Source organism: Salmo salar, chromosome ssa02, assembly GCF_905237065.1.
Source record: "Salmo salar chromosome ssa02, Ssal_v3.1, whole genome shotgun sequence".
Taxonomy (NCBI): Eukaryota; Metazoa; Chordata; class Actinopteri; order Salmoniformes; family Salmonidae; genus Salmo; species Salmo salar.
Genome location: NC_059443.1, coordinates 71,104,704 through 71,119,630, shown reverse-complemented (window position 1 = coordinate 71,119,630; position 14,927 = coordinate 71,104,704). Strand labels below are relative to the sequence as shown.

Here is a 14,927-nt window from a genome sequence, read left to right as displayed (position 1 = left end):
AAATTAAGACCGATCCTCAGTAGCCCATCCCAGCAGGTTATTGGGAAACAAGCACTTCTTACCTCAAATCACCAAACTATTCATGTAGAATAAATGAGTCTGTTAATTTGAACTAAGCAATACACTAAATCGTTCAGTTTACATTTTGCCTAGTCTACTGTAGACTATCTGAAATTAGATGTAGGCCTATAGGCTACCTGCATCTATCTAAGCAAAGCATGGCAAAGTTGAATTACAATCATAATCCCAGATTTTAGTCTGTAGCCTATGCCTATTAAAATGACAAGGCAATCTCGCAAATGGTCAATTTATAACGGTTTGTCATCTTAACATCTGGCTTCATAATAACAGCACAATTGCCAGAAAATAGTGTTTCTTCCTCAGAGATTTGTAGATCCTCCGTCCCTGCACATTGTCCAACATTCATCACTCAAACTCTGTGGATTTATCTATAGTTATGCACAAAAGTGATTTATTTACAATTATAAACCAAGTTCAGGCCCTGAATGCTGATTGGCTGAAAGCTGTGGTATATCAGACCATATGACATATGGGTATGAGAAAAACTTTTACATTGGTAACCAGTTTATAATTGCAATAAGGCACCCTGGAGGTTTGTGGTATATGGCCAATAAGGCTTTATCCAGGCACTCTACGTTGCGTCATGCATAAGAACATATTTAGCATGTAGTTACGTCTATGTTCCTTGTTAATAGGCTAATAACGTTATGGGGAAATGGTTTATCCTATAAACGTGGCAACTCAACTCTTGATGTGAAGAAAAAAAAATTGGCCTCGTTTTCAGGCCTTTTGTGTTGTTTTTCGGTCTTGGGCTAGACATTTCCATGACCTGGCAACCCTGTGTATGGCTAACAGTGTTTATTACAAACAGGGAGATCTCAGAGATAAATGTACTAGCTTGTAGGACCAACTCGGATCACTCATAACCGCTGAAGATTGTTGCCTCCGTCTCTGCAGGTAGGCTGGCCGTTTCTAGACTTGACAGTTAATGCAGTTGTTGTCTATCCAGGCTGTATCACATCCGGCCGTGGTTGGGAGTCCCATAGGGCGGCGTACAATTTACCCAGCTTCGTCCGGGTTTAGCCGGGGTAGGCCGTCATTGTAAATAAGAATTTGTTCTTAACTGACTTGCCTAGTTAGAAGAATGTAATATTTTAGGGCTTCCCTCGTGCCCCTTTTCACATAACGTTAGCAGCTAGCTCCTGTAGCTAGCTTCCGACCGGAACATAACCAAACCACGACCAACAACACAAACACATAGACTATACAGATACAAGTAGCGAGTGGAGTTACAAATGAACTATACTAAACAAGTTAAATGTATTGCCTGTGATCAAATATTTTTCCACACACATAGCTCCGTGTAGCCTACTGTACTTGGACACCTGCTCCCTACATTTCCCACTCCAATGGCGAATAGACTGAAGCCACACAGGCTTTATTTCCTTATTTGCGATCCCCAGGTCGGGATTTTTTATCTGGTTATATGTACATTGAACATGTTTTGTTATTTCTATAAAAGCGACAACTAAGATGGCTGTTTTACGATGGTGGTGAATGGGAAAGAATGATTGTTTTCCACAATTTATGGGCGTGGTCGATGGTAATTTCTTATTATTACTTGAATATAGACTCGGACAGTTCTGCTCATACACACAAAAATATAAACGCAACAAACTGTTGGGACCATGTTTCATTAGCTGAACTATTGTTTACATCACTGTTAGTGAGCATTTCTCCTTAGCCAATATAATCCATCCATTGGACAGGTGTGGCATATCAACAAGCTTATTATGATCATTACACAGGTGCACCTTGTGCTGGGGACAATAAAAGGCCACTCGAAAACATGCACTTCTGTCACAACACCACAGATGTCTCAAGTTTTGAGGGTACGTGCAATTGGCATGCTGACTGCAGGAATGTCCACCAGAGCTGTTGCCAGAGAAGTTAATGTTCATTTATCTACCGTAAGCCACCTCCAACTTCATTTTAGAGAATTTGGCAGTGGGTCCAACCGGCCTCACTACCACAGACCACATGTATGGCGTTTGAGTGGGCGAGCGGTTTGCTGACGTCAAAGTGGTGAACAGTGCCCCATGGTGGTGTTGGGGTTATGGTATGGGCAGGCATAAACTACGGACAACAAAATCAAATCAAATTTTATTTGTCACATACACATGGTTAGCAGATGGTAATGCGAGTGTAGCGAAATGCTTGTGCTTCTAGTTCCGACCATGCAGTAATATCTAGCAATATCTTACAAGTAATATAACCTAACAATTTCACAACAACTACCTTATACACACAAGTGTAAAGGAATGAATATGAATATGTACATAAAAATATATGAATGTGTGATGGCCGAACGCCATAGGCAAGATGCACTAGATGGTATAGAGTACAGTATATACATATGAGATGAGTAATGTAGGGTATGTAAACATTATATAAAGTGCCATTGTTTAAAGTGGCTAGTGATACGAACAAATTGTATTTTATCGATGGCGATTTGATTGCACAAAAATACTGTGAGAGACCCTGAGGCCCATTGTCATGCCCATTTTTTTTTTTTTAAGGTAATGTTACCAACAGATGCATATCTGCTTTCCCAGTCATGTGAAATCCATAGATTAGGGCCTAATGAAATTATTTCAACTGACTGATTTCCTCATATTAACTGTAATTCTGTATTTGGTTGTGAGTGGAAACACCAAGCAGGTGCTTCACATTTATACATCCACTGAAATATCTGTCTCATTGTTCTTTCTGTGATATGAGTCATAAAACCCGGAAATGGTTCCAATTGTTTTTTCACAATTCATTTCTCCATCTGGGATTTTAGAACTACTTCATATAAGGTCTGTGTTTCGTGTAGACTTACCCTGGCGTGACATTGTGATAACAACTGTCTCTCGGACAAGATAACTTTTATCAATAATTAGCATAGCATATTTTGGGGAGTAAATTGAGGTGAATATATTGATAAAACTCCCCTTGTCCAAGAGAGAATTACAAGGCTATCAAAATGTAAGGCCAAGGTAAGCGTACACCAAACACACAATTCATTTGAATGTGAGAAATTAATGGCGGAAAAACCATTGGAACCATTTCTGTGTTTTTATGGCTATTATGACACATCCACTGTGGAGGACTATTCCGAACACATCATGTGTGGAGTCGCAGTGCGTGGGTAAAATCACTGGGGAAGCCAAGCCCAACAAAAACATATTACAACCTATGTGTTGTGATGATTGCATTGTTTGCTCTAGAACCTGTTAGTTCATATGCCTTGCCTCTGTGGTCTTAAGGCCAAGACAATAAGAAGACAGTGGCAGAATATTCAACCACGCCTTTGTTTCATCACAAAACCAGAAAGCAAGTCCACAAAGCATATTGATTCTAACAAACCCTTACTTGACCTACAGCATGGTCAAGCAAATTAATGTTTCCCACATTTTCAAACTACTAAACAACTACTGTTTTAGAACCACAGAGAGTTACCGCAAGTCGCAAAGAAAACAGGAGCTGCCTCCACTATTCCAGCACCATGTCAACATCATCAAATCACCTGTGCTTAGTCTAAGACGGTGACAATAAAAGGTATTGGGGAAAATATTTAGTCCAATCAACGTAAGCTAAATATGATGTGGCAGTCCATGGTTCTGCTTTGTGTGTGCGTTCATGCAAGTAGAAAAAAACACGTTGACTCTCCCTACTTCTAGAGAACAATGCCTTCCTCTTCTTTTTCCATGTTGATGCAATGGTCTATGACTGTCATACAGTAAACACTTATATTTTTGTTGCCCTGTGCTACCTGGCTAAAATGCTTGCTCGTTAGCCTAACTTCCTTTCATGGGCAATGTTAGCTAGTTAACATTAGTCTTCTACATCTAGCTACATATTGAACTTCCATCCTCTCAGTCCAGGGGCACAATGTATGAATTTATGGTTGAATCAGAATCGTCATTATAATCATTGGCCAGTATGGAGCATTAAGTAAAACCACAAGTCCAAATCCCTATCTCCATCCATGTCTAATTTAGTAAAGGGCCAATTTTATCTAGATACCGGAGGACAACAACACAATGAGATGCAACATTTCATGTTGTTTCTGTCAATGACGTATTTCTCTTGATGTGATAGGAGTGAAGCCAAATCAAAACTGGCTTCACTTGACCCTTTTTTTTTGGTGTGCCAGGACCATTCACAGCTGAACTCACTCAGTTTAGCTCAATGCTGATTGGCTACTATTTTATACTTTTTTTTTATCACGGGAGGCCAAATGCTTGCTGGCTTCCCTTGCATTCAGCGACAGCTAGCAACAATGTCATAGTCTTTCTGACCAGACAGCATCAGATAGATGGCCTACACATACAGAGACAGAGGGGCGCTGTTTCGCTTGCTCGGATGCTTTCTCGGGTGCGATACATTCAGCCTCTTGCAAATTGAAGGAGAATTCTGAAAAGACAAAAGCTAAATCATTTTTAAAAGTTTTTCTTGGTCAATTTTTTTAGGCTGGCTTCCCTTGGCATCCAGAATACACACCACTGCATGTGTCTATAGTTAGATTTAAATGTGTCCACATTGTGTCCAGATTTTCTTTTCCCAAGTTGTATTCAAATGCCAGCATGCATTCTGCAAACAGTGGACTTGGCAAAATATGATAATTACACAACAACAAAACATGTTGGCAGTAGCTAAATACTATAGCTAACCTCTGGCGCTAACCATCAAGCTAGCAAGTGTAACCGATGTAAAATGGCTAGTTGGGGCGAGGAGAGAAACGGAAGCTATACTGTTACATTGGTGCCGTGACCCGGATCACTAGTTGCAGCGGAAGGAGGAGGTCAAAAGGCGGGTGAGTGTAACCGATGTGAAATGGCTAGTTAGTTAGCGGTGGTGCGCGCTAATAGCGTTTCAATCGGGTGACGTCACTCGCTCTGAGACCTGAAGTAGTTGTTCCCCTTGCTCTGCAAGGCCGTGGCTTTTGTGGCGCGATGGGTAACGATGCTTCGTGGGGTGTCAGTTGTTGATGTGTGCAGAGGGTCCCTGGTTCAAGCCCAGGTTGGGGCGAGGAGAGGGACGGAAGCTATACTGTTACACAAGCAAAGCTAAAGCGTTTGCAAATGGTTACCATAACTGTAGCCAAACATTTTTCATTTTAAGTATTAGCTAGCTGGCTAGCATTTGGCAAGCAAACATTTCTCATACACTAGGAATGTATTCCACAGATAAATAAGAAGAGGCGGGGGTGACAAAAGTAGCTAGCTAGCCAGTGTCAATTCACCCCCCCCCCCTGTTGGGCAATCTTTTCCCGCAGTTCTGTTAACGACGGTGAAGGCTAGTGTTAGCGAAGGATAATGTAGAGTGTTCAACCATTATTTCATTCAATCTTTATGACAAAATGTTCAATAGAGAATTGCATCAGAAAAACGATAGTCCAAATTCTATGTCTCTACCATATACAGTGCCTTCGGAAAGTATTCAGACCCCTTGACTTTTTACAAATGTTGTTAGGTTTCAGCCTTGTTCTAAAATTGATTCAATCATTTTCAAATCTACACACAATACCCCATTAATGACTAAGCAAAAACCGTTTTTTAGAAATGTATGTTAGTTTATAAAAAATTAAACAAATATCACATTTACATAAGTATTCAGACCCTTTACTCAGTACTTTGTTGAAGAACCTTTGGCAGCAATTACAGCCTCGAGTCTTCTTGGGTATGATGCTACAAGCTTGGCACACCTGTATTTGGGGAGTTTCTCCCATTCTTCCCTGCAGAACCTCTTAAGCTCTGAAAGGTTGGATGGGGAGTGTTGCTTCATAGCTATTTTCAGGTCTCTCCAGAGATGTTTCATTGGGTTCAAGTCCGGGCTCTGGATGGGCCACTCAAGGTCATTCAGAAACTTGTCCTGAAGCCACTCCTGTGTTGTCTTGGCTGTGTGCTTAGGGTGATTGTCCTGTTGGAAGGTTAACCTTCACCCCAGTCTGAGGTCCTGAATGCTCTGGAGCAGGTTTTCATCAAGGATCTCTCTGTACTTTGCTCTGTTAATCTTTGCCTCGATCCTGACTTGTCTCCCAGTCCCTGCCGCTGAAAAACATCCCCACAGCATGATGCTTCCACCACCATGGTTCACAGTAGGGATGGTGCCAGGTTTCCTCCAGGTGTGACGCTTGGCATTCAGGCCAAATAGTTGAATCTTGGTTTCATCAGACCAGAGAATCTTGTTTCTCATGGTCCGTGAGTCCTTTAGGTGCTTTTTGGCAAACTCCAAGCAGGCTGTCATGTGCCTTTTACTGAGGAGTGGCTTCCATCTGGCCACTCTACCATAAAGGCCTTATTGGTGGAGTGCTGCAGAGATGGTTGTCCTTCTGGAAGGTTCTCCCATCTCCACAGAGGAACTCTAAAGCTCTGTCAGAGTGACCATCCCTGACCAAGGCCCTTCTCCCCCGATTGCTCAGTTTGGCCGGGCGGCCAGCTCTAGGAAGAACCTTGGCAGTTCCAAACTTGTTCCATTTTAAAAATGATGGAGGCCACTGTGTTCTTGGGGACCTTCAATGCTGCAAAAATGTTTTGGTACCCTTCCCCAGATCTGTGCCTCGACACAATCCTGTCTCGGAGCTCTAAGGACAATTCATTCAACCTCATGGCTTGGTTTTTGCTCTGACATGCACTGTCAACTGTGGGACCTTATATAGACAGGGGTGTGTGTGCCTTTACAAATCATGTCCAATCAATTGAATTTACCACAGGTGGACTCCAATCAAGTTGTAGAAACATCAAGGATCATCAATGGAAACAGGATGCACCTGAGCTCAATTTCGAGTCTCATAGCAAAGGGACTGAATACTTATGTAAATAAGGTATTGCTGTTTTTTTATTTTTTTATTTGCAAACATTTCTAAAAACCTGTTTTTGTTTTGTCATTATTGGGTATTGTGTGTAGATGGCTGAGGATTTTCGTATTTTATTTTATTTTTCATTTTAGAATAAGGCTTTAACGTAACAAAAGGTGGACAGTTCAAGGGGTCTGAACACTTTCTTAAGGCACTGTATGTACAGCAATAGTTGAATAAGATGTACTTGACTAGAATATACTGTACTTATGAAATGGGTAAAACAGTATGTAAACATTATTGAAGTGACCAGTGTTCCATGTCTATGTACTTAGGGCAGCAGCCTCTAAGGTGCAGGGATGAGTAATTGGGTGATAGTCAGCTAGTGACAGTGACTTAAGTTCAGGGCAGGATACTGGATAGAGGCCTGCTAGAGATGGCTATTTAACAGTCTGATGGCCATGAGATAGAAGCTGTTTTTCAATCTTTCGGTCCCAGCTTTGATGCACCTGTATGGACCTCACCTTCTGGATAATAGTGGGGTGAACAAGCCGTGGATTCCCTTATTCTGATCTGGTCAATTTGTCTAGTTGATATTCTTCTTTATTCTTACATGTCTCTCCATTACTTCTTACAGATGATGACCAGCTCTGTCTTATAAGAAGACAAGCCATCACAATCACCCACATGGCACCAGCCTAGAGCTGTCTTATAAGGAGAAGACAAGCAACACAATCACCCACATGGCACCAGCCTAGAGCTATAAGACCCTGGAAGTTTGAAACATTTACTGATATGAAGGCCGTTAGTTTAACAGAACAAGTTTCTCTGCCCAGGTTAAAACTACATCACCTCAAAATGGTGGAAGGCGATTCTCTGCATAGCGTTAACCTGAATCAATTCAAAATGGAGGAAGGAGATTCTCTACACAGCGTTAACCTGAATCAACTCAAGATGGAGGAAGGAGATTCTCTGCACAGCGTTAACCTGAATCAACTCAAAATGGAGGAAGGAGATTCTCTGCATAGCGTTAACCTGAATCAACTCAAAATGGAGGAAGGAGATTCTCTGCATAGCGTTAACCTGAATCAACTCAAAATGGAGGAAGGCGCTTCTCTGCATAGCGTTAACCTGAATCAACTCAAAATGGAGGAAGGAGATTCTCTGCATAGCGTTAACCTGAATCAACTCAAGATGGAGGAAGGAGATTCTCTGCATAGTGTTAACCTGAATCAACTCAAAATGGAGGAAGGCGATTCTCTGCATAGCGTTAACTTGAATCAACTCAAAATGTCCGCTGCTGTTTCTTTACCCATCTTGAGACTCTACAGACTGACAAAGGATCAACTGTCTCTCTGTGATCCTAGACTTGACCAGAACAACCCGAAGAACAACAACAAACCAGGCAGAAAACCAACGAAGAAGAAAAACACCACCACCAGCAGAGGAAAGAAAAAATCCACAAGAAATGGACACAACTCCGCTGACAACAAAAACATTTTTAGCCAGGTATCACTAGTGTCTAGACATCAGCACTGCCCGAAGGGAAGCAAAAATAAACCCAGGATAATTCTCAAACTCTCCCGCTCCATCTTGAGGCCTGACGCAGCAAAAAAAGAGGTAGGTTTAAACTTGTGGCTTTTAAATGAAAATGTAATTGAGATCTTTTATAGCATTTGTATCTGTCTGTGTGAATGTTGCAGCTACAGTTCATTCGGAAAGTATTCAGACCCCTTGACTTTTTCCACATTTTGTGACGTTACAGCCTCATTCTAAAGTGTATTAAATAAAAAAAATTCATCAATCTACACACAATACCCCATAATGACAAAGCAAAACTGGTTTTTAGAAATGTTTACAAAATTATTCAGAACCTTTGCTACGAGACTCAAAATTGTGCTCAGTTCCATTCTGTTTCCATTGATCATCCTTGATATGTTTCTACAACTTGATTGGTGTCCACCTATGGTAAATTCAATTGATTGGACATGATTTGGAAAGGCACACACCTGTCTATATAATGTCCCACAATTGACATTGCATGTCAGAGATAAAACCAAGCCATGAGGTCAAAGGAATTGTCCGTAGAGCTCCGAGAGGATTGTGTCGAGGCACAGATCTGAGGAAAGGTACCAAAGAATGTCTGCAGCATTGAAGGTCCCCAAGAACACAGTTGCCTCCATCATTTTAAAATGAAAGAAGTTTAGAACCACTAAGAGTCCTGACCAAGAACCCGATGGTCACTCTGACAGAGCTCCAGAGTTCCTCTGTGGAGATGGAAGAACCTTCCAGATGGACAACCGTCTCTGCAGCACTCCACCAACCAGGCCTTTATGGTAGAGTGGTCAGATGGAAGCCACTCCTCAGTAAAAGGCACATGACAGGCCGCTTGGAGTTTGCCAAAAGGCACCTAAAGGACTCTGACCATGAGAAACAAGATTCTCTGGTCTGATGAAACCAAGATTCAACTATTTTGGCCTGAATGCCAAGCGTCACACCTGGATGAAACCTGGCACCATCCCTACTGTGAAGCATGGTGGTGGCAGCATCATACTGTGGGGATGTTTTTCAACGGCAGGGACTGGGAGACTAGATTAACAGAGCAAAGTACAGAGAGATCCTTGATGAAAACCTGCTCCAGAGCACTCAGGACCTCAGACTGGGGTGAAGGTTAACCTTCCAACAGGACAACAACCCCTGAACACACAGCCAAGACAACACAGGAGTGGCTTCGGGACAAGTTTCTGAATGACCTTGAGTGGCCCATCCAGAGCCCAGACTTGAACCCGATTGAACATCTCTGGAGAGACCTGGAAATAACTGTGAAGCAACACTCCCCATCCAACCTGACAGAGCTCAAGAGGTTCTGCAGAGAAGAATGGGAGAAACTCCCCAAATACAGGTGTGCCAAGCTTGTAGCATCATACCCAAGAAGACTCAAGGCTTTAATCACTGCCAAAGGTTCCAAAGGTGCTTCAATAAAGTACTGAGTAAAGAATCTGAATACTTACGTAAATGTGATATTTCAGTTTATTTTTTAATACATTTGCAAACATTTAAAAATGTCATTATGGGGTATTGTGTGTAGATTGAGGGGTGAAAAAATCTATTTAATCAATTTTAGAATAAGGCTAATGTAACTGTGGAAAAAGTCTGGGGGTCTGAATATGTCCGAGTGCACTGTATATATTTACTAGATATCTTGACGTATCTTACTATCGCATAAGTTTCCTCTGGAAAAATAAAGCTCTTATTCTAAACCAGGTGAAACAAGAGATGGATGAGCTGCCTATCGGTACAAGAAGTGATGAACACTGGTTGAACTCTGTGAAGCCAGAGAGCTACGACCCAGAGATGGTTAACACCAGCGGACCTACAGAGAGCAACCCCAGGACAGATGCACATCACTTTGGTATCAAGACGAAGGATGCCCCCCTGTACCGCCAGGATGATGGGAGGCAGCTGCAGTCTACCATTCAGCCATTCAATCCGGCTGCGTTGCGGTCTGACCTGGAATGTTGGCCTCATAACCAGAAGGTCCCCAGGTTCCCGTGTCCGGACTGCGGCCAGAAGTTCTTCTCCAAAATTCAGTTTAAGTTTCATTCCCGGAGCCACACACAGTACCGGCCGTACTCCTGTGAGGTGTGCCATAAAACGTTCTCCCGGAAAGGCAGTCTAGATGAGCACCGACCAATCCACGAGTTGGAGCGCCCCTTCGCCTGCCTCCAATGCGGCAGGACCTTCACGTTCAAATCCAACCTGACCCGGCACATGCGGTTCCACAGCGATGCACGGCCCTACGTCTGCCCCCAGTGCGGCCAAAGCTTCAAGATCTCCGACCACCTGAAGAGCCACATGACGGCCCACAGCGGGAATAAACCGTACGTGTGCCCAGAGTGCGGCCAGAGTTTTGTCCGTTACATTAGTCTGAAGTATCATCGACTGAGCCACACCGGCGAGCGCCCGCTGTCCTGCCCAGAGTGTCCCATGACCTTTGCCCGGCCGCACACCCTTATGATCCACCGGCGACAACACAGCAGGAAAACACTGTTCTCTTGCCAGGACTGTGGGAAGCAGTTCAAACAGGGGTACCAATTGAAAGACCACGTTACAATGAAACACACAGGGGAGAAACCTTACAAATGCTCCGAGTGTGACAAGTGCTTCATCACTTCGGCGTCTCGTAAAGTGCACATGGTTGTCCACACAGGAGAGAAGCCTTACAAATGCACAGAGTGCTGTAGGAGATACAGTCAGAGTGGGCATCTAGCGCAGCACATGAGGAGACACACTGGGGAGAAACCATACAAATGCTCCGAGTGTGACAAGTGCTTCATCACTTCGGCGTCCCGTAAAGTGCACATGGTTGTCCACACAGGAGAGAAGCCGTACAAATGCACGGAGTGCTGTAGGAGCTACAGTCAGAGTGGGTCCCTGAAGAGGCACAGGTGTGAGCAGCAAACCAAGTGAGAGGAACCTCGGGGCTACGCCCCAAATGGCACCCTTTTCTCTAAATTGTGCACTAGGGCCCATAGGATTCTGGTCAAAAGTAGAGCACTGAATAGGGTGCCATTTGGCACACAGCCCCAGTGTTCTGAGTGTAGGAACTGGAGAGAACTGGAGAGTGGGTCCTTAAAGCAGTACAGCTGTAAGCAGCCACGTAGGTGAGAGGGTTCTCAGGTGTTTTGACTAGGGGAACTGGACTATACAGACACTGAGCTGCGTTCCCTATTCCCTAATATAGTGCACTACTTTATGACCAAATAAACCTACAGCTCTGATCAAAAGTAGTGTCGCTTCCCCCTCTCCGTGTTACTGTTTCCCTTCCTCTCCGTGTTACTGTTTCCCTTCCTCTCTTTGCAGAACAAAAATGTAGTGCACTACAGGAAATAGGATGCCATTTCAAAACACACCCCTCTGTTTTGTAAAAGCTACCAAGCATTCATTGTTCCTCTGAAGTGTTTCTAAAAGAGAATCAACTTGTCCCTTATTTGTAACACTTCCACTTGATATTGTTGTGTTGTGACGAAAAGCCCACTAGTCTTAGAGCCTGCCTTCTGCGAGTCTCCCTATAAATTAGAGGACGTACTAAACATAAATGAGATCAAGTTCTACAAGGCGAGGCCACGCCCGTTGGACGAATGATCTAATCTCCTTGGAAACCAAAAGACCGATCAAGGAAGCCTTATCCTACTCAGACAGAAGAGTTTCCAGAGAGGACCCTGCGGAGCGCGCTGTTGCTCATTCAAGACCACGGACTGAGTTCGCAATACATCCTGCGGGGTCAGAGAAATAATTACATTAACTCTAATAGACTTTAGGCCTACTTCCCTGGACTGATAATACACTGAACAAAAATATAAATGCAACATGTAATGTTTCATGAGCTGAAATAAAAGATCCCAATTTTTCATATGCGCAGAAAGCTTATTTCTCTCAAATGTTGTGCACAGATTTGTTACATCCCTGTTAGTGAGCATTTCTCCTTTGCCAAGATAATCCATGCACCTGACAGATGTGGCCTATCAAGAAGCTGATGAAACAGCATGATCATTACACAGGTGCACCTTATGCTGGGGACAATAAAAGGCCACTCTAAAATGTGCACTTTTGTCCCACAACACAGATGTCTCAAGTTTTGAGGGCTTGTGCAATCGACATGCTGACTGCAGGAATGTCCATCAGAGCTGTTGCCAGATAATTGAATGTTAAATTCTCTACCATAAGCCGCCTCCAACGTCGTTTTAGAGAATTTTACAGTACGCGCAACCAGCCTCACAACCGCAGACCACGTGTATGGCATCATGTGGGTGAGCGGTTTGCTGATGTCAACGTTGTGAACAGAGTGACCTGTGGTGGCGGTAGGGTTATGATAAGGGCAGGCAAGCTATGGACAACGAACACACTTGCATTTATCTTAATGCACAGATATACCGTGATGAGATCCTGATGCCCATTGTCATTCCATTCATCTGTCACCATCACCTCCTGTTTTAGCATGTTAATGCACAGCCTTATGTCGCAAGGATCTGTACACAATTCCTCGAAGCTGAACATTTCCCAGTTCTTCCATAGCCTGCATACTCACCAGACATGTCACCCATTGAGCATGTTTGGGATGCTCTGGATCGATGTGTCCGACAGCATGTTTCAGTTTCCGCCAATATCAAGCAACTTCGCAGAGCCATTGAAGAGTAGTGGGACAACATTCCACAGGCCACAATCAACAACCTGATGAACTCTATGTGAAGGAGATGTGTCACGCTGCAGGAGGCAAATGGTGGTCACACCAGATACTGTTTCTCATCCATCCAGGCCCCTACCTTTTTTTTAAAGGTATCTCTATTCCCAGTCATGTGAAATCCATAGATTAGGGCCCAATTAATTTATTTCAATGGACTGATTTCCTTATATGAACTGTAACTCAGTAAAATATTTGAAATTGTTGCATGTTGCGTTTTATATTTTTGTTCAGTAAAAGAACCAAGAGAGGAAGACGTGGGTATCACTCCTTTGGCTGTGAGCTATTTCCGGCCCCCTGGCCTCAGCTCTACGAGAGGGAGAGAGAGACCACCATCCTCCAAGCACTTATCCCATCCTGACGGAATCCCACTGAGAGGCAACATCGACATACAATGAATTTCCCTGTTGCATTATAACTATTCTATGAAAGTGGCGTTGTGTGTGTGTAAGACGGCAGGTCTAATTTACCAACCCATGATCCATACCGTCTCTGCATTGTCCACATTAGCCTGGTAGCCTGGGCCCACTGCCGATTTCTGGGTGACAAAACTATCATTTCACGGTTGTGAAAGCATGTGTTGGTGGAGCCTCTCATATTTCCCTCTCAATTGATAATACTCATCTCGTCCTCAAAGGTCTTGTGAATGTATGTACTGTTGTATTTGCTGAGTTGGGTACGGAAGTTAATTTATATTGACCTGTGGAGATTCTCCCCTAGACAACTGTGCTGTATCTTGTACACTCTGCCTCTATATTGTATCTGTTAATTACTGAATTTTCCAACTTATTTAGTCTAGTAAATAAAACCTTGAATTAATTATTTGTGGCATTGAGTTAATTTGCAAGACATTGGGTTCTTGGAAGTTTCAGAGCTCGACAACCGTTCAGAATGAGAACATAGTCAATTGACTGTTGATTAACACTATTGTTGATAGAGGATTAGATGGTATACCGGTTAATGATAACTACTGATCGAGTTAATTCAGTCTCTATATTAAAACCCTTAAATTGTGCCCCTCTTAGATTAATTTGGATAGGACTACCTAATTAAATAAATTAGATCAAATAATATTGAATATCTATAGCCAGAAGTCACAACAGTTGCAATATGTACACATGGAAAAGTGATTTATTGAAGCTAAGTATTCCAATCCAATGCATTAACCAAAACATTAGTTTCACTTATTTTACCTCTCCTTTCTCCACCTCCCTTACTCAGAGAGCAGACATGAATTAGCTGTTGGCAGCACTGTCAACTGGGTGGCACACTTATTACTGCATGTAATAATAAATTGCAACAATGTTGTCGAGGTTGGAGGGGCAGACAGCAAGATGTATGCAAACCCCCACTGTTGCAAACCAAATGCTGGGCTAGAAGCAATGGGAAATAATGTCTAGGTGCTTTTTCCCCAAGTGGAGATAAAGTTCATGAATTGCCTGGCTGGACTGATGGGAGGGGACAGTGGATACATGTGTTCCATACTCTTATCACCTTTGGACACTTAATCAATAGTCTTGTTGTGATGATAAGGACCAATGAATAACAAATGGTTCATCTGCACTTATGACACCTGAAGGAGCGTCCGTATATTATTCGATTGGAGAGATTCTACATTAAATCGAAGAAACCCTCAGATAAAAGGTCAGAAAATAGCTTGAAACTAAACAGGAAGTTACCAACGTATACTATGCCACAGGAGTTTGGTGGCACCTTAATTGGGGAGGACGGGCTCGTGGTAATGGCTGGAGCTGAATCAATGGAATGGTATCCAATACATAAAACACATGGTTTGATGCCGTTCCATTTACTCCGTTCCAG

At 43.0% G+C, this 14,927-nt stretch overlaps 1 protein-coding gene across 2 annotated transcripts; it reads left to right on the top strand.

Moving 5' to 3' along the window:
* Nucleotides 1-761: 761 nt before the first annotated feature.
* On the top strand, nucleotides 762-13,925 carry LOC106591798 (zinc finger protein 345). 2 transcript variants are annotated; one of them, XM_014183063.2, is made up of 3 exons: nucleotides 762-978; nucleotides 7,503-8,485; nucleotides 10,130-13,925. In XM_014183063.2, exons 2-3 carry the CDS (start codon nucleotides 7,661-7,663, stop codon nucleotides 11,333-11,335), a joined length of 2,031 nt encoding a protein of 676 aa, XP_014038538.2. In that variant the 5' UTR covers nucleotides 762-978; nucleotides 7,503-7,660; the 3' UTR covers nucleotides 11,336-13,925. The 2 variants fall into 2 exon arrangements, with proteins under 2 accessions (XP_014038538.2, XP_014038546.2); XM_014183071.2 differs by lacking the exon at nucleotides 762-978 and adding an exon at nucleotides 6,804-6,892.
* Nucleotides 13,926-14,927: the final 1,002 nt, after the last annotated feature.